Source organism: Phasianus colchicus, chromosome 39 (genome assembly GCF_987193195.1).
Source record: "Phasianus colchicus chromosome 39, bPhaCol1.hap1.1, whole genome shotgun sequence".
Taxonomy (NCBI): Eukaryota; Metazoa; Chordata; class Aves; order Galliformes; family Phasianidae; genus Phasianus; species Phasianus colchicus.
The window spans coordinates 128,948-156,122 of NC_143474.1; the positions used below are offsets into that span (position 1 = coordinate 128,948).

Consider the following 27,175-nt stretch of genomic DNA (forward strand, 5'->3'; position numbering starts at 1 on the left):
GAGAAGAGGGGGAGGGCAGAGGTGGGGCTGGGGGGGCTGGGGGCTGCCGGGCCTCTCAGGCTTCCCCAAGGCAGCAGCCGTCCAGGTGCTGGACGATGCCCCCGAGCCGACATGCTGAGGGGACTGCTCCCATCCCCTGAAGGATGGTGGTGGGGGACAGGGGGGGCGGCGTCGATGCCCGCTGGGGCCGGGGGCTGCTGGGCCTGTCGCCGCCCTCGGCTCTCAGCCTGTCTCAGGCCCAGCACTAAGAACAGGCCGAAGCCAATTCAAACATCTGACACGTAAATCTCAGACCATGTTAGCCAACAACTAACTGGCCTCTCTGTGCTGCTTTCACTAGAAATGCCTCCTGGCTCACGGCAGCCCTACAGTAAAGAGTTGGGCCGGATGAGGGTGGGGGTGAACAACAACTCACTGCTTTCTCTTCCTGCACCACCAGAAAAGAAGACAGCACAGAATCATCGTTAGCAATAGGGAAACCGGGACAGATGCGGCAAGTTCCAGGTACAACTTCTGTGCATCTTTAACTTGCTCGGCGTTTGCACGTCCTTCACCATCCACACCTGGAGGAATAAAGTGGTCGTTGCTGTGTCTTGTGCCATAGCGGCAATCTCGCAGGAGCTCTAACATTGCCACAGCACGCTCTTTTTCATTTTGTTGACCTCCTGGAACAAGTGAAAATCCTCAGCCTGCAATGCTTTTCTTGATTCCAGGGGAAGCAAGGGGAACTCCCAAAGGCGCTGCACATCAGTGCCCTCTGGAGCCTCTTTTTTTGCCTCTCAGCTTTGTTTATGCTCTGGCTCTGCCACGGTCCAGATCTTCCTGAGCCATGGATTTGCTCCTCCTTCTCCATCATGCTCTAAGATTTCTTTTGCACTCACCCACCCTCACCTCCTGAGGCTGGGTAGTGCTGCTACCCTTGGGACACGTTGTCTGACTAAAGAAAACTCATTAGAGCAGAAGAAGAGCGCGTGGATCTGTTTAACCAAGTGCTGCTATGAGCGACATGGACAAGAACAATTGCTGTGTCGGGCAGGGAGTGCTGCCCTGAGCTCCCCCCTCCCACTCGGAACCCACGCCTCGGGGGCAGAGTCAGGCCCTCTCCGCAGGCACCTGAACCTGCCTCTCCCTTTTTGCCTTTCCCCCGGCATGGGCACAACTTGCATGCTCCTAGTTTTCTCCCCCTTATGAATTCCTGCCTGATTGTTCCTTACCTGGATTCTTCAGAAAAAAACCATAGATCCAGCTGTGTTGGGCTTTCTGGGGCTCTGACAGCACTGTGAAGAACGAGAGAAAGGCCAAGTCTCAGCATGGTGCAGGCAAAGAGGAGGCAGGACGGGAGGCTCCCCCTATGCAATTGCTCCATCTATGAGTCAGTGCATCCCTCTGGACCTCAGCTTCCAGGAGGGATCCTGCTCCGGGCTGCTGGTGTGCCAGTGTCTCACTCCAATTTATAGGAGGGAAATGAGGTTCTTTCAATATCTGTATACCCCGTGTGAGATTAAGAAACAACGGTTCATATGTTAGTCCAACCAGTTTATTATAAGTCCTAATTAGGGAGACGGGGAAGGAAAGGAGGGCGATAGAAAAGCTAGGAAAAAGCAAGAATGCCGTGAAGCGGGGATAGGATCAGGATCCAGCAGCGTCCCGCTGCACAACGTTCCAAAGGTCCGAGGCAGAAGCAGCAGGGGGGGAGAGCAGCAGCGTGGAAGGCCTGGGGCAGCAACAGGTAGCAGGAAGAAGTCACAGAGCCAGTCCAAGAGGGGAAGCAGCAGGACTCAGGTAGCAGGCCCAGGAGAGTCCATCAGCATGCAGGAATTCCGTGGTGAGGAATCTGATGGCACCTCATTCCTAGTCCAAACTGCGTGCCATTCTGTGACACAAACTGAAGTGCTGCACGCTTTCCAGTTTGCGAGCACAGACAGCAAGACCTGTCCTGCTGGGAGACCAGCAGGTTGCAGGCAGGCTTCTTTTTCACGGTGCACCTTGTGCGATTCTGGCAAGTTGCAAGATGATGCTACAAGCCAGTTCAGACACAGAGGCGTCACCACTGCAGGGCTCTGATCCATCCTTTCCTGCTGTGCACGCTACAGTTTCTCCATGTATCTACCTAGAAACTCAGCTTCCCACGTCTTTCAGTGAACAGACAGAAAGACACCCACCATGTGCTGCCTTCTCCTTCATCATTTTCTTCAGGACATGGGAGAGCCTCTGCGGATATTTTCCAGTTTTCGATGCCTCTTTCCATTTCTCAGGACCTTAACAGAAAGCATGAAAATACATTATAGAACTAAATGGTCTTTTTGGTGAAGTCAATAAAGACAAGAGCCACCTTGGGACTGGGACACCTGTGGGGCTCCAGCACAGGAGGCAGCCAAGGGCTTTTGCCCGGCCTTCCCTGGAGGCACTTCTGCACCCAAAGGATGAGGAGAACTTCCCATCGCACGCTGCAATCTACACGGCTGCATAACAGTCATGCAAGTTGCAGAGGTGCCAGGTGGGCAGTCGGCTGGCACTCAACAGCTTTCCGGATACGCTCTCCAGGCCATGTGAAACAATCCTCAGAGACAGCATGGAACAACATTTGGGTTTTCTTACTGGACAGATCTCTGATGTCCAGAGACAAAGCCAACAGGACACTGGGAGCACGCAGCACCCACAAAACAGTGACTACCCAGGTTTCTCATGGAGTAGAAATCACCGGGCAGCGAAACGCTGAATCCTTCCTGAACTACCACAACCACATGTGAGCAGAGAGCGTGAGATGAAGGCTGGTGACTTACCTCTGGCATCCAGCCCAGGCTCAGGAACAGGACTCCGCTTTGGTAATTCACCAAGAGGACCTGCAGGCACAAATGTGATCAGACGCAGGTGAGGAGAGCTTCCACTGCACCTTGGGGCCTGGTCTTTCTGCAGTGACCTTCAAGGACTGGTGACAGGTCAAGGAATGATGCAGCCCACACGGCAAAGGTGTAGGTTCTCTCCTCCAAAGAGTGGCAAGGGCTGCCTTCCCACTGAAATGTGACAGTTCTCCAAGTAAAGAAATACTCATGACTGTTCTGTGTACAGAACAGGGCCTGTAGGGCACAAAGAGACTTAAAGACCTGTGAAGGTTCTTAAGTACCTGAATAAACTGTGACAGCACTAATTTTTTGCCTTCAAGGAAGCAGACACTCACAACTTACCTCTGGGTTTCCCCTGAGGGGCAAAAGCAGTATCCACCCAATCATCTGGATAAGGAGCATCAGTGTCATCATCTAGAATCAAGAACAGATGAGATGTTCCCATGGCATGTTGAGATCTCCTTTTCCCTTAGTGACTGGGGAGGGGTCAGGTAGTGGGATGGGAGACTCAGGCCGTGATTGCCAAGGCTGCAGAGTGGCCAGGGTGACCTGGAGCCTGGCACTCGGCAGCTTTCCAAATGTTCTCCCAGGCCATGTGCAACACCCCTCTGGGACCACACGGAAGGGCATACAGCCCATCAAGGGCTTTCCTACTGGGAAATCCTTGTTGTATCTCACACTAAAACAATGCCTGTTTCTTCCTCTGGGCTCCGACCAGTGGTCTCTGTTGGGAACTGGGATTTGTCTGTGGGGAGCACCGGGAAGCCGGAGGAGGAATGCTCCCGCTTCTCCCAGCACACATCTTCTGAGCTCCCCCTAGGACATCTCCAGGGTGAAGGCCGTGCTCAGCCAGCAGCAGAGCCATGGCCCAGCACAGCTGGAGCCAGCCCTGCAGAGCACTGCTTCCTCACGCCCTCGCCCGGCTCCTGCGCTGCTGCCTGTCCCCCCATCCCAACACCCCCACGGAAGGCAGCCCCAGGGCAGCACACGGGGACAAGAGCCCGGAGCTCTCGCCCTCGCCGCCACTCGGTTTTGGCCCCATCTCTGCCCACCCACCTGCTGCTGGCGCTCGCCACGGAGCAGCACAAGTCTCCTGGGAACATATGGCCATGAGGAGGAGGAGGAGAGCAAGGCGGGCAGGGGCCGTGGCCCCCCACACTCGTGCCATGCTGCCACCACCACCGCTGCAGCCACAGCGAGTGCTGCTGGGCGGCACAGAACGCCTGGGGCACACGCTGAGCATTGTGAGCTCACGGCACCAGGCGGGGCGTTGTGACCCCACGTCCCCACGATGCACATCTGTTCCGCCACCAGGGCCAGCTTCCCCCTGGGCTTGGGTGGGAAGGGACATTAGAGACCCAGAGATGCTGTCAAAGGATAAAGAAAATCACTTTAATGTTGTCTTTACCACTTCATACAAATCAAGAGATTTAGTTTTGACCTTCACGGCACCAAAGAAGCCATTTCTTCAGTGACGTTATATTTGTTGCCACAAATCTCTAACTAAAATGGCAAATCGAGCTGATTCTGTAGTATCAATGCTTTCATCGATCGCCAGAGCATTTTGATAGACTGACCGATAGATGTGGGTCAAAGTATGTCATAAACTCAATTTTGGAGTGTGAGTGTGTCACAGTTTCTGCTAGAATATGTTATTAACTTGATTTTGGAGTGTGAGAACGTCACAGATTGGGCCAAAATGTGTGTATAAACCCAACTTCTGAGAGTGAGAACTTCACAACTCTTGTCAACATACGTCATAGATCCAATTCTGGAGTATGTGAAGGTCACAGTTTGGCTCAAAGTATGTCATTAACTCAATTTTGGAGTGTGAGAATGTCACAATTTGGATCAAAACATGTCGCAAACCCCATTCTTGAGTGTGTGAAGGCACAATTTCGGTCAAAATATATCATGAATCCTATTTCAGAGAATCGGAACATCACAGTTTGGGTCAAATTATGTCATAAATCCAATTCCTGGATGTGTGAAGGTCACAATTTCTGACAAAATATTTGTATAAACCCAGCTTTGGAGTGTGTGAAGGCTGCAGTTTGGGTCAAATTTTGTCATAAACCCAATTTCTGAGAGGAAGAGCATCACAATTTGGTTCAAAATATGTGTATAAACCCAGTTTTGCACTGTGATGGCAACAGTTTTGATCATAACAGGTGAGAAGCCCGATTTTGGAGTGTGAGAACATCACAGTTTGGGGCAAAATATATCATTAATCCTATTTCAGAGAATCAGAACATCAAAGTTACTCTTATTCTCCCTGGGGTCTACAAGCCTTTTTCCACTTGCACACTGCAATCACTTGTCCAACACATGACACAAAGCCCAAGTGAAACACCTGCTTGCAAAACAAGTCTTTGCCAAATCAAAAGATAAACTACCAAGGTCAGCTCTCTCTACAGAACAAGTTCTTTGTGTCTACAGCCACACGTATCAATTCCCTTCAAACTGTCAGAATTCTTCTTCCATCCCAGGATTGTTCTTCAATCATGGGCCTTCAGGTCCCTGGCAAAACTCCCCGAGAATGTCACCCCAAGATTGTCACTTCAATGTTACTCCCTGATGTCCCCCACCAACATCACTCCCGAACATCACCCCAGAGTCACCCCACCATCACCCCCCCCACGATACTCCCACATCACCCCCACAATCACTTCCCAGCATCACCCCAACAACGTCACTCCTTGATGATAAACCCCAGCGATGTCCCAACAGCATCACTTCCTGATGTCACCCCCCAGTGATACCACAATATCAGCCAACAGCGTCACCCCCCAGTAGCAATCACCCCTTGATGTTAAACCCAAATGTACCCACAACTGCACTCCTGTTTCAGGGTACGTCTGATCTGACTGACAGGATGTCTCAGGAGCAGATGCAAGCAAACTGCACTCAGGGCAGGACAGAGGGTTACGAGCTGCACACTTTTCCAGGCCCCATGAAAACGGGGGTGGCCAGCAGAGACAAGGGAGTGATTGTCCCCCTGTACTCTGCGCTCGTGAGGACCCATCTAGAATACTGTGCCCAAGTCTGGAGCCCCCAGTACAAGAAATACAGAGAGCTGTTGGAGGGAGTCTAGAGGAGGGCCAGGCTGAGGGAGCTGGGCTTGTTCAGCCTGGAGAAAAGGCGGCTGCAGGGTGACCTCATAGCAGCCTGCCAGGACTTAAAGGGAGCCTATAAGCAGGAGGGGTGTCAACTCTGAAATGGTAGATAACAGCAAGACTAGGGGAAATGGTTTTAAGTTGAGGGAGGGAAGATTGAGGTGGGATGTCGGGGGGAAACTCTTTACGATGAAAGTGGTGAGGTACTGGAACAGCTGCCCAGAGAGGTTGTGGATGCCCCGTCCCTAGAGGTGTTCAAGGCCAGGTTGGATGGGGCCCTGGGCAGCCTGATTTAGTAGCAAATGGGGAGGTTGGTGGCCCTGCCTGTGGCAAGGGGGTTGGAGCTCCACGATCCTTGAGGTCCCTTCCAACCCGAGCCATTCTGCGTGATGTGTGTGGCTTCGATTCAGCAAACACACCCTCACACACACACGGGCATCCACTGCAGATAATCCCAGCAAGCGAGAAGCAGCAACTCCCTAAGCTGGTGCATTATTGCTTACCAACTGCTGAGAGAGGGCAAACCGCTGAAAAGGAGAAAGAAGGACCATGCTGGCGTTGGATGCGAAGGGCGCTGCCTGCAGGGCGTCAGATGCTTCAAAGGGCACTTCTCTCTCCACCAACGCTTCTGCCAGCGTCTGCAGGGTTCTTTCCACTCAAACGCTGCACCCACGCGGCCAGCACATGATGCCTGTAAGGACAGAAAGGCAGGGTGGTCTTAACTACGATTGAGATGTTGGAGTTACTGGCTCTACCGCTCGCCATGCAGAACAAGCAGCCATTAACTGCTTTTCAATCACACTGTACCTTTCTTCTGCTCTGTGCCAAACTTCAGACCAGAACCCAGCTGGGGTTCAAGCGGAATTGTGGCACTGCCACAGACGCTAGCCAGACCCATCTTGAGTTGCATGCCTCTGGTTCAGCTGGAAGGGTGGGACCGAATACAACCAGTGCCTGGGCCTGTTTAACAGCTGGTTTTGCTTGCTGGAATGCCTCTTCTTCCGTTCCCCCCAGCCCCGTTCTTGGCCCTTCGTTCTCAGCAGATACAGAGGCCGCAGCAGCTGTGCACGGTGGGGTATAAAGGAACGACAGCAGCTCAATATACCCCAAAAGTCCTGCAGCTGCCATGGCCCAGCAGGGACTGGGAACGCCTGAACTTCGTCCGTTATTGCACTGACCACATTACACCCAGGAATCTTACCAACAAGCCTGGTCCTTGCACTTCTTGTGGGTTCACAGCCCACCGTTTTGCTTCTACGTGAGCAGTTAATGAGTCTACTGCCTGTTCTCACGCTACAGTGCGGCATCACTCCACAAATTCTAACAACGAAAACTCAGATCTCTCAGCTGCGGTCATGCACGGAAACGAAGCACACGTAAATATATAAATGGAAGTGAATGGCACTGGGATAGTACCAGTGTAACTGCCTTTTCCACCTGCTGTGGCTGATGCAAACGTGAGTGACTGCAGTGTGGATGGGGAGAGACACATCCTGCTCACCCCTCCTCTCCCTCAACCCCCCCTCCAGCTTCTTCCCTCAGCTCCCTTCTTCAGCCTGGCCCTGCTCACAAGGCCCTGCACAGGAAGACAAAGCACAGCACAACAGGTAACGCTCCGGCTGGAACAGATTAACGGCCACAAATCTGTCTCAAAATGAACTGAAAGAACTGATAGCAGAGCCCTGCTTCAACAGCTGGGGCCCAGCTGAGCACCTTCTGAGCCTCGGGACTCAGCGGGAGGGCCTCCTCTATGTGTGTGCTTAACCCTGCCCTCTATGCAGTAAACAACCACGCGGTTACAACAGCCTTGTGAAGGCACTACTTGAACACTACATTATGACGACATTATATCAATAATATCCATCCCTCATCAGCTCAGCACGCACCCTGCGCTCCCTTCCAGGGCCCGTTCTCAGCAGCGGGCGCCCTTTGCACAACGCAGCCTGGGCTGCACTTGACTGACGTGCTGCTCGGCCGCGTTCTGCACCCGTGCTCCAGTCAGCCCACAGGCTGCCAGCTTTCCAGCGTCCATTACACAGCCCAGTGCCGGAGCTGTGCGCTAAAGGCATCTGCAGCTGCCGGGACAGCCCGAACAGAAGCCTCGGGAGGAGTTTGCACGACCTCAGGTGAGCCATCAGCCCGGCGCCAAGCGCACAGAAGGGAACGCTGGAAGGGCCGCTAGAGGCAGGTGTTGCTGCTGGGTCCCCGAAGGGAAACTGCGGGCTGCCGGGGAGGGCGAGGGGAGTGGAAATTCCCCCATTGGAGGCTTCACATTCACGCACTCAAAAGGAGGCATCGGGGAGTTATAAGCTTACATCAATCCATGCGTGCAGAGCTGCGGAGCGAGGTCACCTCGTGTCTGCCGTGGCCCAGAGGGAGAAACGCACTCCCAGCTGCGCTGTGTTACACAGAGCCAAGCAGGCAGCAGAGCACGCTGAGCTCCTCTGCCATTTCCTCGCTGTCCCAGCTCCAACCCCTTCCTGTGCTCCTCGATATACAACCCGGGCTGCAACACGCCTGGCAACCGCTGCTCCCCTCGTTGCAGCCCGTCTGGCCCAGCAAACCTGCCGTGCTGGGCAGGAGCTGGAGCCGGGACCGGGCTCCCGCCTGGGCTACGGCAGTGCCGGTTCCGCCCCGCCGGTGCCGCTCCCCGCTGCCCTCCCGCCGCTGCTGGCAGGGGGCAGGAAGCGTGCGCTCCTCTGCACGAGCCACCGAGGGCACCTACCTCGGGTGCGGAGCAGGCTGCTCCCACCTCTGGCGCAGGCAACCGGGCTCCTGGGAGTCGCTCCTGGGAGAGCAGGGGATGCCGAGTGCCCGCAGCCCGGAGCTGGCCGCACGACGGCCTTGCTGCAGCTCCTGCCGCCGCGGTGCTGCCCGGATGGCTTCCAGCCAGGCTCTGGCCGCTTCGGCACAGCCTCAGCTCCAGGCAGCGATTCCCACAGCGAGCACGCCCCGAGCCGGCTGCCAGGCCTTGGGCAGGTTCACAGCTCGTTCTCCGGGCACGTCTGCAGACGGGCGGGGGAGGGAGGGATGGGGGCTGTGTTTTGTCACGCTAATGAAGCGCCGCTTTCTGCTGGGTCTCTGCTTCCTTTGCTGGGGCCGTTCGCACATCCTTGCGGTCACGCATCCCCACGTTTCTGTCCTGGCGCTCCTTTAACTCCTCTCAACCACGAATCTGTCTCAGCGAGAGGCAATCTCCGGTACAACGCCAGGCACCACATTGTGTTGAACAGAACTCTGCCAATGGAACGGAGCTGTGCGTAGAGCTTTACCCCAAAGCCGCCGTAGGAATACGACCATCCCTAAATCCCTGAATAAAGGTCCTAATAAGTCTTCTGTGCAGTCATACCATGGGTTCTGCGTGGGGTTGCGGTCCGTCCGGCTGGCCGTACGTTCCCTTGAATCGCACCGGGCAACGTACTCGGGGGCGACCCTACGTACCCAGTGCGATCCATTCCGAACTGCCACAGGCACCAACTACCTGCCACACCGCACTGACTGCCGTACGTGATACGGGTCGGTCTGTTTCGCCAACCCGGCAAAAGGAATCCTGCCTCGGCGAGAGAAAGCCTCCCGCTGCCGCCCTCGGGCTCGCCAACCCAGCCGGCAGCCGCGTCCGCCCCGCAGAGCACGGCACGCACGCAGCCCAGCCCAGCCCGTCCTGCGGCCGCCCCCTGCCCCGCGCCATCACGGCGGCGGCTCCGCCCCGCCCAGCGGCCCGGCCCAGGCAGTCGTTCCAGCCCGACTGAGCCCGGAACTCCTCTTCTCTCGCGGCCGCGGACGGCGTGCCTTCCGGCGGGACGGGACCCGGCCTTCGCTTGGCTGCGCTGCTCTGTGTCCCCCGCGCGTCGCTCTCCCGTCCCCTCCCCTTCCCTCCCCTCCCCGGACGGCGCTCAGCCCTGTGTGCAGCTCTGGGCGGAGAGGGAGCCGTCGGTGCCGTCGGTGCCGCTGCCAGGAGAACGGCCGACTCTTCCCAGCACGGCAGGTGAGGCCGAGCGGGTTAGGTACTGAAAGGCTGCGATAAGGTCACCCCGCAGCCTTCTCTTCTCCAAGCTGAACGAGCCCGGCTCCCTCAGCCTGTTTTCGTTGTGGAGGTGCTCCGGCCCTCTGATCGTCTCTGTTGGTCTCCTCTGGACCCTCTCCAACAGCTTCCACCTGGACATAGAGCCATTAATCACCAGCCTCTGTCTGTGGCCTTTCCACAAATTTCTTATCCATCGAGTGTCCACCCATCAAATCCACATCCCTCCAGTTTGGAGATAAGGATGTGGCAGGGGAACATGTCTAAAGGCCTTGCTCAAGTCCAGGTAAATGACTTCGGTCTCCTTCCCTTTGTCCACCAATGCCATCACTCCATCATAGAAGACCGCCAGTGACAGCCTGACCTGATTTACTGCCCTGGCACCCACCTGGAGGTTTAGAGATGAAGGGCTCAGGGACATGAGAATTATTAGAATCCTGGCTGCCAGTGGAGACCCAGGCAAAGAACTCATTCAGTGCCTCAGCCTTCTCTTTGTCCGTTGAAGCCAGTTCTCCTTTTACATTTACCAAAGGAGGTAAACTGTAAAAGCTCCGTGTGTGTGGCTAAAGGATTATGGATGAGAATGAGAGGTCTTGTGTTTTGTCCAAATATGCTGTAACTTCAGAACTTCCACCCATGCCACAGCAGGAAAAGATTATTGGGGGGACATTGGTGGTTTTTGATTCATGGAGGTTAGCAGCTGCATGAAGTGCATGCAGAGCAGCCTCCCTGTTTCTCTGGGGGTTGAGAACAATGTTTCATGAGAGTTTATAATTGCAGAGTGAGTGTTTGACATAACATTTCTCACCTGGGAGCCAGACACTGGCTTTGGCAGTTTGACACACAACATTTGGTACCGTTTCCATTGGTAATCTTAACACTGCTGCCTGAAGCGCATGCTCAGGTTCCCAGAACCGAGTTGGATTGACACTGGCTCAACGAGTCACGAGTCTCAGAGTGCTCCCCCATCCTTTGTAAACTTCTAAAACCACGAAGGTAAGGAGGAGCCTCACTGCAGCTTGATCAGGGAATAATGTCACAGAGATCATATACACATAATCAGTTAAAGATATAGCCTTAGAGAAGCTCTGATAGCTCCAGAGTAGCCATGAGTCTCTTACGGAAGATCTGTATTGAGAAGGAGTCTTGATGTCACGGGGCAAGGGATCTCTGTGCAGCTGTGTACTTGAGAGACATCCCTACTCAGGGGGAGATCCTGTCCTGCAGCCCGCTGCTGTGCAGGAGAGCTCCAAGGGCACTTGGGCTGCTCCCTGTGTTGGGGTAATGACTGACTCCTTGCCATGCTCTGTTTTTAGGCACACAGTGCAAGTGCCCTCAGCTGTTGAACTGAGTGTCAACCATCAGTTCTTTCAGCCCCACAGTTTGAGACGGCTTTGTGATGGATCATCTCTTTTACCAGGGTGCTACCAGTGCTTTGCTCATTGTCTTCCTCATTGTGGATGACCTGCTGTGCCATCCCCCAAGCAGGCAGTGTCCTGCAGCTGGGCTGTGGAGGGCTGGGCTGGGACAGGGACTGCTGCGTTCCCTCACAGCTCCCCTGCCATTTCTCTTGTCCCTGCAGGCTCCAGTTGGACTTCTGCCTTCCGGCCATGATCATCTCACCTGCAGGAGAGCAGCAGATGGCCACAGCACATCCGTGTCAGGTAGGGGCTGGGGGCAGCAGGCAGGAGAGGCGGAGGGGCGAGGGATGCGAATGCCGGGGGAGAGGGAGGTGCCCTCAGGCAGCAGGTGTGTGCTGGGGCCAGAGAAGCGGCTGGGACGGGAGTTTGTGTCCTGTGCGAGCTGCTTCCCTGGGCCTTGGCTGTTCCCAGCAAGGAGCCTCTTTGCTTGCAGGAGCCCGTGAGCTTTGCGCAGGTGGCCGTGTATTTCAGCAGGGAGGAGTGGGCGCTGCTGGACCCTGCGCAGCGAGCGCTCTACCGGGACGTGATGCTGGAGACGTACCAGTGCGTGGCCTCGCTGGGTGAGGGCTTTGCTGCCTTTCCTCCTCGTTAGGGCACCTTTGGCTGTGCAGAATGAGCCTCTGCAGGCCGGGCCTGGAATAATAGCTGTGCAGTTACTTCTTGACCAACACCACAATGACAGTAACAAAAGAAACACAGAAAAGCATGAGTTTCATGGGTGGCTTATTGTGCTCAGCACTCTGATAAAAGCCCCCGAGTTAGTGCTGGCAAGGAGGCATCAGCCATGGAGGGTAGAACCATTTCCCTGCAAACAGCCCTTGTGTTCTTGCGTTGCATGGTGCCAGTAGCTCTAGTAGTCAGACCACTCCAGCTCTATAAGGTTGCCTCTTTAGCATTTATTGTCTCTTTATTCCATTCCCATAAACATTTTTGAAGCCTTCAGTGTTGAATATTTGGAAAATATAAAAGGAAATTCTATGAAATTATAATTCTATAAAAGTAATTCTGGTCCGAATTGTGGTTTCATCATGTGGAGGGACAGAGAGTGGAGTTGTTGCACAAGCAGCTGTACCAGAATCAGGGGAAGCTCTCTTATCTCCATATTTCTGTCATCAAAGCTCCATTTCCAGCCCCCAAACCCGTGGTGATCTCCCTGCTTGAAGGAGGGGAAGTCCTGTGGATCCCAGATGTGCGTAGCCCTGAGGCTGTGCCAGGAGACTTCAGCCCAGGTGAGGTGGTGGAAGGAAGGAGGAGGTTGGGGCTGTGAAAGCCATCTCTGTCTTGATTTTATTTTGGGCATTGTGTGGTATTTCTGGATTTTCTCTGTCATCCAGCAGGAACTCGGATTGCAGATATATTGGAGGATCTGCAGGAAAGTGGTGTGGCCGAAAGGCGATACAGTAGTGCCTGTGTGGAAGAAATCAGAAGGGATGTCCAAGGAGGCCTGGAGAAAGGTCAGGGTGAGTGCATCAAGAATCCCCTGGGAAAGTGTCTGGTAAAGACAGGAAGGAATCCACTGTACTTCAACAAAGGTGAAAAGTATCCTGAAGAACCCGGGAGCAAGGATGTGTGCCAGAAGAAAAAGCAGAATCCATGCACGGAATGTGGAAATAGCTTTGAAAAAGATTCCAGCATCATTAACCACCAGTGCATACACTCAGCAAAGAGCCCATACAAGTGCTCTGATTGTGGAAGGTGCTTCAAAAGAAGATCCCAACTAACCCGCCACAAGCACATCCACACAGGAGACAGACCCTTTAAGTGCTCTGAGTGTGGGAAGAGCTTCAAAAGGAGTTCCCACCTCACCTTCCACCAACGCATCCACACAGGAGAGAGACCCTACAAGTGTACTGAGTGTGGGAAGAGCTTCAAAAGCAGTTCCCACCTCACCTGCCACCAGCGCATCCACACAGGTGAGAGACCCTTTCAGTGTCCTGAATGTGGGAGGAGCTTCAAAAGCAGTTCTGAATTGAAGCAGCACCATCGTATCCACACAGAGGAGAGACCCTACAAGTGTACCGAGTGTGGGAAGAGCTTCAAAAGCAGTTCCCACCTCACCTTCCACCAACGCATCCACACAGGAGAGAGACCCTACACGTGCTCTGAGTGTGGGAAGAGCTTCAAAAGGAACTATGAATTGAAGCAGCACCAGTGCACCCACACAGGAGAGAGACCCTACAAGTGCTCTGAGTGTAGGAAGAGCTTCAGAAACCATTCCCACCTCAGTTTCCACCAACGCATCCATACAGGAGAGAGACCCTACAAGTGTCCTGAGTGTGGGAAGAGCTTCAAAAGGAACTATGAATTGAAGCAGCACCAGCGCATTCACACAGGAGAGAGACCGTTTCAGTGTCCTGAGTGTTGGAAGAGCTTCAAAAGCAGTTCAGAATTGAAGCAGCACCAGCGATACCACACAGAGGAGAGACCCTTTCAGTGTCCTGAGTGTGGGAAGAGCTTCAAAAGCAGTTCTGAATTAAAGCTACACAAGCGTATCCACACAGGAGAGAAACCTTTTACATGTCCTGAGTGTGGAAAGAGCTTCAAAAGCAGTTCTGAATTGAAGCAGCACCAGCGGACCCACACAGAGGAGAGACCCTACAAGTGCTCTGACTGTGGCAAGTGCTTCAAAAGCCGTTCCCACCTCAGTTTCCACCAACGCATCCACACAGGAGAGAGACCCTTTCAGTGTTCTGAATGTGGGAAGAGCTTCAAAAGTGGTTATGAATTGAAGCGCCACCAGCGCATCCACACAGGGGAGAGACCCTACAAGTGCCCTGACTGTGGGAAGAGCTTCAAAAGCAGTTGTCAATTGAAGCAGCACCAACGCATCCACACAGAGGAGAGACCTTTTCAGTGTCCTGAGTGTGGGAGGAGCTTCAAAAGCAGTTCTGAATTGAAGCAGCACCAGCGCATCCACACAGGGGAGAGACCCTACAAGTGCTCTGAGTGTGGGAAGAGCTTCAAACACAGATCTAATCTCAACACCCACAAGCACATCCACAGAGCACAAAGGCTGTAGAAGCATCCGCAAGATATGAGGAACCTTCAAAAGCAGTTCCAGCCTCATTACCTACCAGCACAGCCACACAGGATACAGAGCCTGCAGAGCCCCGAACATGGGCAGAGCTTCAGCCAGAGCCCCAGTCTGGTCACCACATGTGGCCTTGTGTGGTGATGAACTTTACAAATCCCTTGAGTAGAGGAAGAGCTCTGCGGCCAAACTCAATCCTCATTCTCCTTCTTTGCATGAGAATTATGCATATTGCTCTCTTACAGCTGCAGTTGCTGTGTTGAGCAGCTGTATAAAGGAGAATCCACAGTGGGATGTGTCACAGCCACTGGAAACCCTCTGCCAATTTGGCATATTTCTGCCAGTGCTGTGTGCAAGGAGAGTCACATCTTACCTCCCCGGTAGAAACTTCCCTGCTGCGGGGCAGCAGGTGAGGGCCCAAAGGGAACCTCTACTGAGCCGATAAGTCACCAGGAAGGAAGAAATTCTGTCTGCAGGGTGTGTGGGAAGAACTTCATCTGGAGCTCAACCCTCAGTAGACACCAGAGAACCAACACAAGAGGAGAGTCCCTATGACTGCCTTGACTGCAGGAAATGGTCCGTCCACAGCTGGAAGTTCATCACACACCAGTGGATCCACATGAGGAACCCTACAAATGTGCAGCCTGCAAGAAGAGCTTTGGCCACAGCTCAAACCTGCTGTGGTACAGAGTGTCTGCACTTGGGTGAAGTCCAATCCGTGCCTGCACCAGTGAGTTCATGTGGCTAGAAACCTTAGAAATGCCTCGAGTGTGAGAAGGGCTTTGTGCAGAGCGCAGAGCTCCTCACGTGCATGAGATGTCACTTGTGTCAGAAGTGCTACAAATGTCCTATGTGTGGGAAAATCATCAATCAAAGCTCCTACCTGATCAAGCACCCTGGGATCCACGGAATCACAGAATCACAGAATCGTATGGGTTGGAAGGGACCTCCAAAGATCATCAAGTCCAACCCCCCTGCCAAAGCAGGTTCCCTACACCAGGTCGCACAAGTAGGTGTCCAGGCGGGTCTTGAATATCTCCAGAGAAGGAGACTGTCCTGTTCCAGTGCTCTGTCACCCTCACTAAAGAAGTCCTTGCGCACATTTGTGCAGAACTTCCTATGCTGCAGTTTCTGGCCATTTCCCCTTGTCCTGTCTCCGCACACTGCTGAAAAGAGTCTGGCCTTGCCTCTCTGCCCCCTACACCTTAGATATTTATAGACCTGGATCAGGTCCCCTTTCAGTCTTCTTAAAGCTAAACAGACCCAGATCACTTAGCCTTTCTTCATAGGGGAGACGCTCCAGGCCCATCACCATCTTTGTGGCCCTCTGATGGACTCTTTCCAAGAGATCCCTGCTTTTTTGTAGTGGGGAGCCCAGAACTGGACACAGTACTCTAGATGAGGCCTTACCAGGGCAGAGTAGAGGGGGAGGATCACCTCCCTCGACCTGCTGGCCACGCTCTTTTTAATGCACCCCAGAATGCTGTTGGCCTTTTTGGCCACAAGGGCACACTGCTGGCTCATGGCCAACCTGTCGTCCACCAGGACACCCAGGTCCCTCTCTGCAGAGCTCCTCTCCAGCAGCTCATCCCCCAACCTGTACTCGTGCATGCAATTATTCCTCCCTAGATGCAAGACTCTATATGTGCTTTTGTTAAACCTTATCTGGTTTCTTACTGCCCAGCTCTCCAGCCTGTCCAGGTCTCGCTGAATGGCAGCACAGCCTTCAGGTGTGTCAGCCAATCCTCCCAACTTTGTATCATCAGCAAACTTGCTGAGGGTGGCCACTATGCCCTCATCCAGGTCACTGATGATGTTGAACAAGACTGGCCCCAGCACCAACCCCTGAGAAACACTGCTAGTTACAGGCCTCCAACCGGACTCTGCACCACCAATGACGACCCTTTTTGCTCTGCCAGTCAGCCAGTTTTCAGCACAGCTCACTGTCCACTCATCTATCCCACACTTCCTCAGCTTTGTTATAAGGATGTCGTGGGAGACAGTATCAAATGCCCTGATGAAATCAAGGTAGATTACACCCGCTGCTCTCCCCCCATCCACCCAGCCAGTGACATCATAGCAGGCTACCAGGTTGGTCAAACATGACCTCCCCCTGGTGAACCCATGCTGACTACTCCTGATAACCTCCTTTTCTTCCAGTTGTCTGGAGATGGCATCCAGCACAACCTGTTCCATCACCTTTCCAGGGACAGAGGTGAGGCTGACTGGCCTGTGGCAGAGACCCTAAAAATGCCTGCACTTCAGGAAGAGCTTCATCCAGAGCTCCATCCTCATTAAACTTTGCCCAGGCCACATGAGATGGTGGCCCTGCAAGTGTCTCTGGTGCAGGAGGAGATTCTCTCAGGGCTGGCACCTCGTTTCTCCTGGGAAAACCCCCAGTGGAGGGAGAGACCTTGAGGATGCTGGAGAGCTCAGGATGATGGAGACCTTGGAGGGTTTGGTTTCGGTGCCAACACAGGAAGGGTTTGCAAAGGAGATGGCATCACTGGCACCCTCTGCACAGGGGACTTAACTCAGGAGCTTCAGATGGCTTTTCCTTCCTACCCAAAGCAGTTCTCTCACCATGCCCGCTTTCCTCTTCTGCTCTTCCTGCCAGCAGCTTTTTGATGCCGTTTCCTAAGGAGAAGCGGCTGTGTAGGGATGTTCTGTGTGTCTGTGTGCTTGTGTTGCTCTTAGTAATCTGTGAGTGCACTGATGAATCTGAGAGGGGTCAGGAGAGCAGTAACATGGCTCTTGGAGGTTTTCTGAGAATCATCAGTAGTGGAAAGGGAAGGGGTGAATGAAGTAGCTGAGTTGTTCTGAACCTTTCTTCACTGTAGTCTTGTGTTTTGTTCTTAAAATAAATGTCAGCATGTGGAATGAGGAGAGGGAAAGGTGCAAGCAGGGTTTGATTTTGGTGCCAACTCCAGCCCAGTGCTTGCTTCTGGGGAAGGCATTTCTCTCACACAACCCTATCGTCCTTCCTAACCCAATGTGCTGCACATTGGTTCTGCTGCTCTTTGGAATGCTTTAATCAAGAGCTCAGAGCAGCTATGTGACACCAAGCCTTGTTTGTCTCCAGTAAAACTACAAAAAGCTGACCTTGTTCTTCCTAAATTCACCATCCCAAGTTTCAGGAGGTGGTGGGAGCAGAAGGCAGTGCAAACTCACAGTGTACAAGCAGCTCGTTCCCACAGCACAGAGATATCAGAGTGCTCTCCAGTGCGTGCTTGCCTTGCAAGTGATCCCTTTTGAGCTTGAAGGTTTTTGCTTTGACCTTGGGAAGTTGTGTCTGAGATCTCCTGTAGCAGGGCCTTCACATTTGCTGGGCTCAGCTAAAGCTGCTGTGCTTGGAATGCAGTTGGCAGGAAGTGGAGGTTGATTTTGGTGAGCCAGTGAAGCCAGCAGGAGCTTGCTCTGCTGTCCTCTAAAGGCTCCCTGACCCCCTCGGAAAGCTGCAAGGAGATGATGATTGCAGTACCGAGGAGCTCTGCTTCCTCCATCCCAGGGAGCAGGGAGCTGGTCTAATACAGGAGAGCTACAGCAGGGCCCTGGAGGTTGCAGGAACTCACAGCTCCAAGGGAAAATGCATGGGGAGGAAGCAAGCAGCTGCAAGGTGTGGGAATCTGGAGCAACAGGAGGCAGAAGCCCAGCCAAGAACTGGGATGATTTACTTTTAAACTGCATCCAATGAATTCCTGTCCAGTGGCATCCCTCATGTGTCTCTTCTTTCCTTTTAGGTTCCCCCCAAAAGCATTCTCAGTATTTTGTGTTTTCATCTTACATATTCTCAGAACCGTTGAGCAGGTTTTCCCTGAAAAGAAAATTAGAATGACCTAGTGTAGGGAGCCTGCTTTGGCAGCGGGGTTGGACTCGATGATCTCTGGAGGTCCCTTCCAACCCCTATGATTCTGTGATTCTGTGATTTTCCACATTTACAGCCAGAAAAATCAATTCAACTGCTGATTTCCATCCATGTTTTGTCACACATTGCGTTTAGTTGCATGAAGAGTTAGAAAACTCTATTTCCTCCTCTGAACTTACCTGCTTTCCCTCTGCCCTTGGGAAAGTCCTTCTGTTGCAGACATGAGTCCCTGCGGAACTGTGACTGCAGTGCCCCGTCTGCAGGAGCAGGAACATTTCAGATGGGGGTGTGAAGGAGGGGGACTGCCATTCTAGGGGTGGACATTCACCCAGGCGGGCATGGAGGGAGGGCTTTCTCCAGCCAGGTTTAACCCACAGTTGTATACACCCCGCAGAAGCCCGTGCCCTCTGTGTCCCACATGTCCTCTGCATGGAGCTTACACTTGGCTGTGATGTGGTGGAGAGCCTCTGGGCACTGATTAAGGGACAAGGAAGGAAAGTGGGAATCTAGTGTAAGCCACCCAGCCAGGAGGATGATACCAAGTAATTATTCTTTGCGGAATTAAGGGATATGTCTGGAACAGCATCACTCGCCCTAGGCACTGTGGCCCGTCTGCACTGGTCACTTGTTAAGAGGCATCTCCTAAGAGCACAGGTGCAGGCAATTTCAAAGTGCTGCAAGGCAAGAAGCAGGACAGAAGTCCAGCTCCTCTGAGCAGAGATTTTCTTCCAGAGTTGGTGTGGAAGGGAAGGTGAATGGACACACGGAGTGAGACCAGGCTACATGGGAGGAACTGACTACGAACCTTCGTGGAATGTGCTGCCCCACTTGCAGGCATGTAAATGTATGGGCTGTGGGGATTATCCAAGGGTCTTGGGAATCTCAACACGTCCCAGGTGACTGGAAGCTGGCAAACATCCCCGTTTCCAAGCAGAGCAAGAAAGAAGAGCTTGGTAATTAGTAGCCTTTGAGGCAAGACCTGATCTGTCCGCTTGTACAAAAAGAATCACTTCTAAGGTCCTTTTCCAGACATGTTCTTTCTGTTGTTCATTCAACACTGTCACTCCCTGCACATGAATGACGGCCGAGGTGACCACATTCACAACCCCTCCAGTTAGATGAAGGCGAACCAACACTCAAGATTCATACACAGGTGGAACACAACGTCAGCTTTATTAGGAGATTTCTACAAAACATTTATCCTACGTTTCCACCCTCTCACCCTTGTATCTGTCTAAGCTATATTGTTTATAGGAACTTCACGTATGGCTTGAGGTAGTAAAAACAATAAGAGAAAAAAATAATCATGAAAAGGAAGAAGAGAAATTAAAGGGGGTAGGGAGATCATCAGCCTTGGATCCAGCACCAAGCGTGCTGATGGGGACGCTCCACATGGTAAAGAATGGAAGCAGCAGCACCTAGAAGCAGGGCCAGCAGCAGAGGTAGGGCACACCTGACCTCCCCCCCAGCACCTACTTATAATACCAAAGGAAAAAGATAGATCCCATCACCCCTATTTGAAATCGGAGTTGCCTCCAGTCCTAGACACTGGACTACATCCAAATCAAAGGAAGTCACACCAGGCTCCCTCCTGAAACTTGACCATTTCAGGGGTGTTGCTCTGGACTCTTCCAAGAGTGGCTGACGCATCCGTCCAATTAAGGGAAGGGACACCCAGCTCCTCCCTGAGACTTAATTGTCTCTCAGGGCATTGTTCTGGCTCACACTAACAGGCACTAACATCTCATCCCAAACACCACCCCATGGCTCAAACATTCTGAGGTCTCCTTCAATAATGGTGATCTCCACATAGCGGTTAGCAGGTGAGAAGAAAGAGAGATGAGGCGGCCTACCATTAAAAAACAAAAAAATCAAATCCTAAAATTGATATTCCCAAGCCATTTCCCCCACCCCCTGCATCCCAGTGATTTCAGCAGTGATGTGATCCATGGCCGTGGATCAGTCCATCAAAGGAGTCTTTTGGCTGCATCACCTGAAAAAGCTCTCCAGTCTTTCTGGTGAATCACACTGGAGTTGGGGAGAATGGCCCCACTTGGAGCCTCTGGCAGAAACCAGAGCAGTTCCCAGCATCTCACTTGTTAAACAATTCATGTATATGCACACACTGTCATAACATTTATCCTTTATCTCAGTAAAAAGCTTCATCTCGACCTAGAAGTTCTACTTCATGGGGTTTTTTTTGTTCTCTCCTGCATCCCAAAGGCAAGGAGAAGAGTCAGAAAACGACTGCTGGGCGGCCTGCTGGTTTAAACCACAACACACTTCTGCTTTCTGTTTCCTCTGCACATATGCTTATGGGATTTGAGACTAGAACTGCTTCTAAAGCCCTTCCCACACTCAGAGCACTTGTAGGGTCTCTCCTCTGTGTGGATGCGCTGGTGGAGGACGGCATGGGAAGTCTTTTTGAAGCTCTTGCCACATTCAGGGCACTTGTAGGGTCTCTCTCCTGTGTGGACATGCTGGTGTTGGATGAGGTAGGAACTGCTTCTGAAGCTCTTTGAACACTTTGAACACTTAAAAGGTTTCTCTCCAGTGTGGATGCGCTGGTGTACCGTGAGGTTTGAACTGCTTCTGAAACTCTTCCCACACTCAGAGCACTTAAAGGGTCTCTCTCCTGTGTGGATGTGCTGGTGGTGGGCGAGGTGGGAACTTCTTTTGAACCTCTTTCCACAATCAGGACACTTAAAGGGCAGAAACCAGAGAAGTTCCCAGCGCGTCACTTGCTATACAATTCATATATATATGCACACTGTCGTAACATTTATCCTTGTCCTTTATCTCAGTAAAAAGCTTGAACTCAACTCTTAAGTCCTACTAAGATCTTTTCTTGGTTTTGTTCTCTCCCCCAACCAGCTGGGAAAGGGAGGAGTGAGCGAAGGACTTGATGGTGTTGAGCCACCTGCTGGGTTACACCACAACAGGCTTCTATAATCACTTTCTTCTGTGTACTTGCTTGTGGGACTTGAGTCTAGAACTGCTTCTAAAGCTCTTCCCACGCTCAGGGCCCTTGTAGGTTCTCTGTCTTGTGTGGATGCGCTGGTGGCGGATGACATTGGAACAGCTTTGGAAGCTCTTCCCACACTCAGAGCACTTATAGGGTTTCTCTCCTGTGTGAATGCGCTGGTGGTAGGTGAGGTGGGAACTCCTTTTGAAGCTCTTCCAGCAGTCAGGGCACTTGTAGGGTCTCTCTCCTGTGTGGATGCGCTGGTGGTTGGTGAGGGCAGAACTGCTTTTGAAGCTCTTCCCACAGTCAGGGCACTTGTAGGGTCTCTCTCCTGTGTGGATAAGCTGGTGGGAGTAAAGTGTGGAACTGTGTTTGAAGCTCTTTGGACATTCAGGACAACTAAAGGGTTTCTCTCCTGTGTGGATGCGCTGGTGGCAGACGAGATGGGAACTCCTTTTGAAGCTCTTCCCACACTCAGAGCACTTAAAAGGTCTCTCTCCTGTGTGGATGCGCTGGTGTATCGTAAGGTGGGCTCTCCATTTGAAGCTCTTTCCACAGTCAGAGCACCTGTGCAGTCTCTCCCCTGAGTGTATGTGCTGGTTGCTAGCAAGTCTGGAATATCTTTTAACGCTTTTTGCGTGCTCATTACTTGAGTTCCGTTTTTTCTTCCAGCGTACTTCTCTCTTCCTGGCATCTATAGGCTGCTGTTGACCTGCACTGAGACCCACCGGGTTCCTTGCTCTCTTTCCTGGATAGTTTCCCAGTGACTTCTTGAAACGCTCTCCTTGCTCCAGGCCACTTTGGACATCCTTTCTCCTTATTCCCACAGAGACACTACCCCACTGCCTTTGGACCACACCAATTTCCTGCAAATTCTCTTTTCTATTTGTGATCTCCTCTCCTCCTGGATGACAGAGGAAATCCAGAAATAGCACACGGTGCCCCAAATATTACCCAGCCCCAACCATCCTTCCCCCCACCACCTCACCTGGGCTGAGGTCTCCTGGCACGGCCTCAGGGCTATGCACATCTGGGATCCAGGGGTCTTTGCCTCCTTCAAGCAGGGAGATTACCACAGGTTTGGGGGCTGGAAATGGAGCTTCAGTGAGAGAAACGGAGGAGATGAGAGCATTTCCGTGATTCAGGCACAGCTTCTTATCCACCAAATCTACACCCGACCCCATGGTGAAACCACAATTAGGACCTGAATGACACTGGGCCAACACACATGGGGTTGGAGCAAAGAATGCTGTCACATCTCTGAAAACTATGGAGGGACATTTTCTTTAACATTCCCTTTAAAACAATTTGTCTGTTTTCTTTCAACTTGCTCAATGTCCAAGGCGTCAGAAAGCATAATGGGAACTGAATACAAAATATTAAATTCTAAAGGAGTAACCAAAGAGTCACATGTTAGCAGGAGCTGGTGGCACCGTGTAATGCAAGAACACAAGGGCTGTTTGCAGGGAGATGGTTCTGCCCTCCATGGCTGATGCCTGCTTGCCAACACTAACTCGGGGGCTTTTATCAGAGTGCTGAGCACAATAAGCCCCCATGAAACTCATGCTTCTCTGTGTTTCTTTTGTTACTACGATTGTGGTGTTGGTCAAGAAGTAACTGCATGGTGATTATTCTAGGCCCGGCCTGCAGAGGCTCATTCTGCACAGCCAAAGGTGCCCTAACGAGGAGGAAAGGCAGCAAAGCCCTCACCCAGCGAGGCCACGCACTGGTACGTCTCCAGCATCACGTCCCGGTAGAGCGCTCGCTGCGCAGGGTCCAGCAGCGCCCACTCCTCCCTGCTGAAATACACGGCCACCTGCGCAAAGCTCACGGGCTCCTGCAAGCAAAGAGGCTCCTTGCTGGGAACAGCCAAGGCCCAGGGAAGCAGCTCGCACAGGACACAAACTCCCGTCCCAGCCGCTTCTCTGGCCCCAGCACACACCTGCTGCCTGAGGGCACCTCCCTCTCCCCCGGCATTCGCATCCCTCGCCCCTCCGCCTCTCCTGCCTGCTGCCCCCAGCCCCTACCTGACACGGATGTGCTGTGGCCATCTGCTGCTCTCCTGCAGGTGAGATGATCACGGCCGGAAGGCAGAAGTCCAACTGGAGCCTGCAGGGACAAGAGAAATGGCAGGGGAGCTGTGAGGGAACGCAGCAGTCCCTGTCCCAGCCCAGCCCTCCACAGCCCAGCTGCAGGACACTGCCTGCCTGGGGGACCACAATGACCACGTAGTTTCAATCCCCTGCTATGTGCAGAGTTGCCATCCACCAGACCAGGCTGCCCTGAGCCACATTCAGCCTGGCCTCGAATGCATCCAGCGATGGGGCACCCATGACCTCCCTGGGCAACCTCTTCCAGTGCGTCACCATCATCCCTGTGCAAAACTTCTTTCGAGTATCTTATCTACATCTCTCCTGTTTCAATTTGAAACCATTCCCCTTGTCCCATCACTATGCACCCGCGTAAACTCCCGTTCCCCTCTATTTTATGCTTTTCCTTCAAGTCCCGGAAGGCCACAATGAGGCCTCCCCGGAGCCTTCTCTTCTCCAAGCTGAACAAGCCCATGTCCCTCACTGCGCCAAGAATGCCTCGGCGGCTGCATTTCCCTCCTCCCCCACCAGGCGGCGCTGCTCCCCACTCAGCTCAGCACGCACCCTGCGCTCCCTTCCAGGGCCCGTTCTCAGCAGCGGGCGCCCTTTGCACAACGCAGCCTGGGCTGCACTTGACTGACGTGCTGCTCGGCCGCGTTCTGCACCCGTGCTCCAGTCAGCCCACAGGCTGCCAGCTTTCCAGCGTCCGTTACGCAGCCCAGTGCCGGAGCTGGCGCAGATGCCGGACGTGCTCAGGGCCCGCAGCTGTGCGCTAAAGGCATCTGCAGCTGCCGGGACAGCCCGAACAAAAGCCTCGGGAGGGGTTTGCACGACCTCAGGTGAGCCGTCAGCCCGGCGCCAAGCGCACAAAAGGGAACGCTGAAATGGCCGCTAGAGGCAGGTGTTGCTGCTGCGTCCCCGAAGGGAAACTGCGGGCTGCCGGGGAGGGCGAGGGAACTGGAAATTAAGACACTCAAAAGGACTTATCGGGGAGTTGAAAGTTTCCATCAATTCATGCTTGCAGAGCTGCTGTTGTGGTTTTGTGATTTTTTTGTTGTCAGTATTCCACATCAGAACATCATGTGGACCAGTGGGAGTTAACGAGTTAATGTTCTGGTTCCGTTTACTGTTGGGGACTCTTTGAGCATCCTGATGGGACGGGAGGGGGCGGCATCCCCGCACGAGCTGGCGGGGAGAGGCAGTGTGGTGGAGCTGCGGCCAGGACCCGACACGGCTGCCTCTCCCCGTCTGGCCCGGCTCAGCTCGCCGCAGAGAAAGCACGTTTTCCCTCGCACTACCGTGGTTTGGCTCTCATTTTTTTATACTCTTGTCTCTCGTTTTGTTTGATTTAGTTAGATTCAGTACATTACCCTTCCTCTTCAGATCGTTGCCGTTGTGTTTTCTTTTTGTTGAAACTATCGGCTAGCCCTCTGCCCTTCCCCCTCTCCCAGAGCGCACGTGGCCCGGGGCCGGCCGGGAACCGGCAAATTGTTCGTACCTTTTTTTTTCCCCTCTTCTTCCCGGGGCCTGTGACCCCCTGTCACGGACTTATATCTAAGGATAACCCGTGACAGCTGCGGAGCGAGGTCACCTCGTGTCTGCCGTGGCCCAGAGGGAGAAACGCACTCCCAGCTGCGCTGTGTTACACAGAGCCAAGCGGGCAGCAGAGCACGCTGAGCTCCTCTGCCATTTCCTCGCTGTCCCAGCTCCAACCCCTTCCTGTGCTCCTCGATATACAACCCGGGCTGCAACACGCCTGGCAACCGCTGCTCCCCTCGTTGCAGCCCGTCTGGCCCAGCAAACCTGCCGTGCTGGGCAGGAGCTGGGGCCGGGACCGGGCTCCCGCCTGGGCTACGGCAGTGCCGGTTCCGCCCCGCCGGTGCCGCTCCCCGCTGCCCTCCCGCCGCTGCTGGCAGGGGGCAGGAAGCGTGCGCTCTTCTGCACGAGCCACCGAGGGCACCTACCTCGGGTGCGGAGCAGGCTGCTCCCACCTCTGGCGCAGGCAACCGGGCTCCTGGGAGTCGCTCCTGGGAGAGCAGGGGATGCCGAGTGCCCGCAGCCCGGAGCTGGCCGCACGACGGCCTTGCTGCAGCTCCTGCCGCCGCGGTGCTGCCCGGATGGCTTCCAGCCAGGCTCTGGCCGCTTCGGCACAGCCTCAGCTCCAGGCAGCGATTCCCACAGCGAGCACGCCCCGAGCCGGCTGCCAGGCCTTGGGCAGGTTCACAGCTCGTTCTCCGGGCACGTCTGCAGACGGGCGGGGGAGGGAGGGACGGGGGCTGTGTTTTGTCACGCTAATGAAGCGTCGCTCTCTGCTCCGTCCCTTTGCTTCCTTTGCTGGGGCCGTTCGCACATCCTTGCGGTCGCACATCCCCACGTTGCTGTCCTGGCGCTCCTTTAACTCCTCTCACCCGTGAGCAGGTCCCAGAAGAGGCAATCTCCGGCTGCCCTGCTCTCGAGGGCAGCATCTCCCTGCAGCTGGCTCACTTCCTCGCTGAGCGCTGCCCATGGCACTCATGGCACGTTTCTCCTCACTGAGCGAGTGACTTCTATTGCTAACAACTTCCTATCCTGCTTTCTCGATTCGCTCTTCTCTGCAAGGCATGAGCATGGTTAAGCTCTCTGCTGTACGAGGGCCGGCTCTGCTGTTTGCTGCTGTAGATCTACAGACTTTAGGGCCACCCAGAGGGAACTGCCCTCAGGGTAACCGGGGGTTTTGTCCAGGAAAGACTGCTTCCTGTTCTTTTGCATTTTCAGTGGGGCAAAAGCAGGCTCCAAATTTCACTTGGCAATGTTTAAACTCTACACATCTTTCTGCAGGAGATGTTCCTCTGAACTTTGCCGCGATCACTGCTGCATCTCTTTCCTTTGTGCTGATAACCCAGCTGTACACATGACAAAAAGTATTTCCTGTGCTTACATGAGAGCTTTCCAAAAAGCAATGGTTTTGTAATACATTCAAAGGGCAGTTATCCCTAACGCAGAGGGGGTCAATGTATCTTCTGACACTAATTCACTTCACTTGGAATAAACCATCCAATAAAGCTATGGAACCCAGGAGGGCCTGTGTAAGGGGGTTATTCCCCACTTCACTCTTTTCCAAGAAGTTCTCCATACCCCTGGAGGGGATTATTCTGTTGGAAACATCCAAACAATTTTTGTCAGGACAGTTTGATAAAAGCAGATTTTATTCGCGATTGCAATGGCGGGCGTCCCGCAAGCAGGAGCGCACCTATGGACACAAGATGACAGTCTTTATACCCTGTTTTTCCCTTTACCCATCCCCCTGCCCTGTTTCCCCACTGGCTGGGTACTCCAGGTTCACAATCTTATCACAGTTTACATTTGTTGGTTCGTGTGTTATCTGGTGTCAGTCAGCAGCCATCCTGTTGTTTCCAAGATGTCTCAGTGCTCTTCTTGTATTGATATGGTGATTGTCTCCGAAGTCTTCGTTAAACAAACAGCACCAGGGGGGAGGGATGATGGCAGGCCTTCCGATGTCTCTTCAGGCGCTTCCTCGGGCATACCATGCCTTGTTCTCTGGTTTGATCTCGTGCAGGATCTTCTTGCAATGTATGTGACAAAATATGCATATATACAGAGCGTGCATTCCTGGGAAGGTTTGTCTAGAGGATAAGTGATGTAAACTATCAGAGATCTTCCCTAAGTTAAGTAGAAGACTCCCAAAAAGAACTATGACAACGGAGATCATGAACTTAAAAATATTATCCAATTCTAATGCGGAAACAACATCTGATTCCCACAATTCTGTAAACAAATCTCACACTGCTGTGTTACCTGCTTAGAGGTGGTGCATAAATTCCAA

At 53.3% G+C, this 27,175-nt stretch overlaps 4 protein-coding genes across 18 annotated transcripts in view; 2 read left to right on the forward strand and 2 right to left on the reverse strand.

Moving 5' to 3' along the window:
• Window positions 1-9,790, reverse strand: part of LOC149913250 (uncharacterized) — a 34,589-nt gene extending 24,799 nt beyond the window's left edge. For 8 of the 14 annotated variants that reach the window (XR_016461337.1, XM_090130205.1, XM_090130208.1 and 5 more), the window contains exons 1-8: window positions 9,309-9,790; window positions 6,463-6,650; window positions 3,900-4,210; window positions 3,186-3,257; window positions 2,784-2,843; window positions 2,163-2,258; window positions 1,215-1,277; window positions 416-563 (exon numbers count right to left, since the gene is read on the reverse strand). Coding sequence is in view for 13 of the 14 variants with exons in the window: in XM_090130205.1 (XP_089986331.1) it covers window positions 416-563; window positions 1,215-1,277; window positions 2,163-2,258; window positions 2,784-2,843; window positions 3,186-3,257; window positions 3,900-4,210; window positions 6,463-6,650; window positions 9,309-9,311 (941 nt within the window). In the remaining variant the exon portion in view is untranslated. Of the gene's footprint in view, window positions 1-415; window positions 564-1,214; window positions 1,278-2,162; window positions 2,259-2,783; window positions 2,844-3,185; window positions 3,258-3,899; window positions 4,211-6,462; window positions 6,651-6,766; window positions 7,025-8,274; window positions 9,151-9,308 lie in introns of those variants that run through there. The other 6 variants (XM_090130211.1, XM_090130209.1, XM_090130210.1 and 3 more) reach the window with 4 other exon arrangements.
• A 35-nt stretch (window positions 9,791-9,825) lies between these two features.
• On the forward strand, window positions 9,826-20,468 carry LOC116239308 (uncharacterized). 2 transcript variants are annotated; one of them, XM_090130183.1, is made up of 5 exons: window positions 9,826-9,944; window positions 11,563-11,644; window positions 11,835-11,961; window positions 12,520-12,630; window positions 12,739-20,468. In XM_090130183.1, the coding sequence occupies exons 2-5, from the start codon at window positions 11,591-11,593 to the stop codon at window positions 14,418-14,420; spliced, it is 1,974 nt and encodes a 657-aa protein (XP_089986309.1). In that variant the 5' UTR covers window positions 9,826-9,944; window positions 11,563-11,590; the 3' UTR covers window positions 14,421-20,468. The 2 variants fall into 2 exon arrangements, with proteins under 2 accessions (XP_089986309.1, XP_089986310.1); XM_090130184.1 differs by lacking the exon at window positions 9,826-9,944 and having other exon boundaries at window positions 12,736-20,468.
• LOC116243431 (uncharacterized) overlaps window positions 9,833-27,175 on the forward strand; it is a 30,706-nt gene continuing 13,363 nt past the window's right edge. Inside the window, exon 1 of the mRNA XM_090130198.1 lies at window positions 9,833-9,944. The gene's annotated coding sequence lies outside the window, so the exon portion shown is untranslated. The remainder of the gene's footprint in view (window positions 9,945-27,175) is intronic.
• On the reverse strand, window positions 20,901-24,844 carry LOC149913252 (uncharacterized). Its single transcript, XM_090130214.1, has 4 exons — window positions 23,290-24,844; window positions 22,973-23,099; window positions 22,251-22,361; window positions 20,901-22,166 (listed from the first exon to the last, which is right to left on the reverse strand). The coding sequence occupies exons 1-4, from the start codon at window positions 23,311-23,313 to the stop codon at window positions 21,250-21,252; spliced, it is 1,179 nt and encodes a 392-aa protein (XP_089986340.1). The 5' UTR covers window positions 23,314-24,844; the 3' UTR covers window positions 20,901-21,249.

What these genes read in the sequence shown, in the direction of transcription:
- LOC149913252 (XM_090130214.1), bottom strand. Translation starts at nt 23,313, where the DNA reads ATGGCCACAGCACATCCGTGTCAG. An exon ending in CCAGTGCGTGGCCTCGCTGG is followed by an intron (nt 22,362 to 22,972) that starts GTGAGGGCTTTG and finishes CTCTCACTGAAG; the next exon opens with CTCCATTTCCAGCCCCCAAA. An exon ending in GCCAGGAGACCTCAGCCCAG is followed by an intron (nt 22,167 to 22,250) that starts GTGAGGTGGTGG and finishes TCTGTCATCCAG; the next exon opens with GAGGAGAGGAGATCACAAAT.
- LOC116239308 (XM_090130184.1), top strand. Translation starts at nt 11,591, where the DNA reads ATGATCATCTCACCTGCAGGAGAGCAGCAGATGGCCACAGCACATCCG. An exon ending in CCACAGCACATCCGTGTCAG is followed by an intron (nt 11,645 to 11,834) that starts GTAGGGGCTGGG and finishes CTTTGCTTGCAG; the next exon opens with GAGCCCGTGAGCTTTGCGCA. An exon ending in GCCAGGAGACTTCAGCCCAG is followed by an intron (nt 12,631 to 12,735) that starts GTGAGGTGGTGG and finishes TCTGTCATCCAG; the next exon opens with CAGGAACTCGGATTGCAGAT.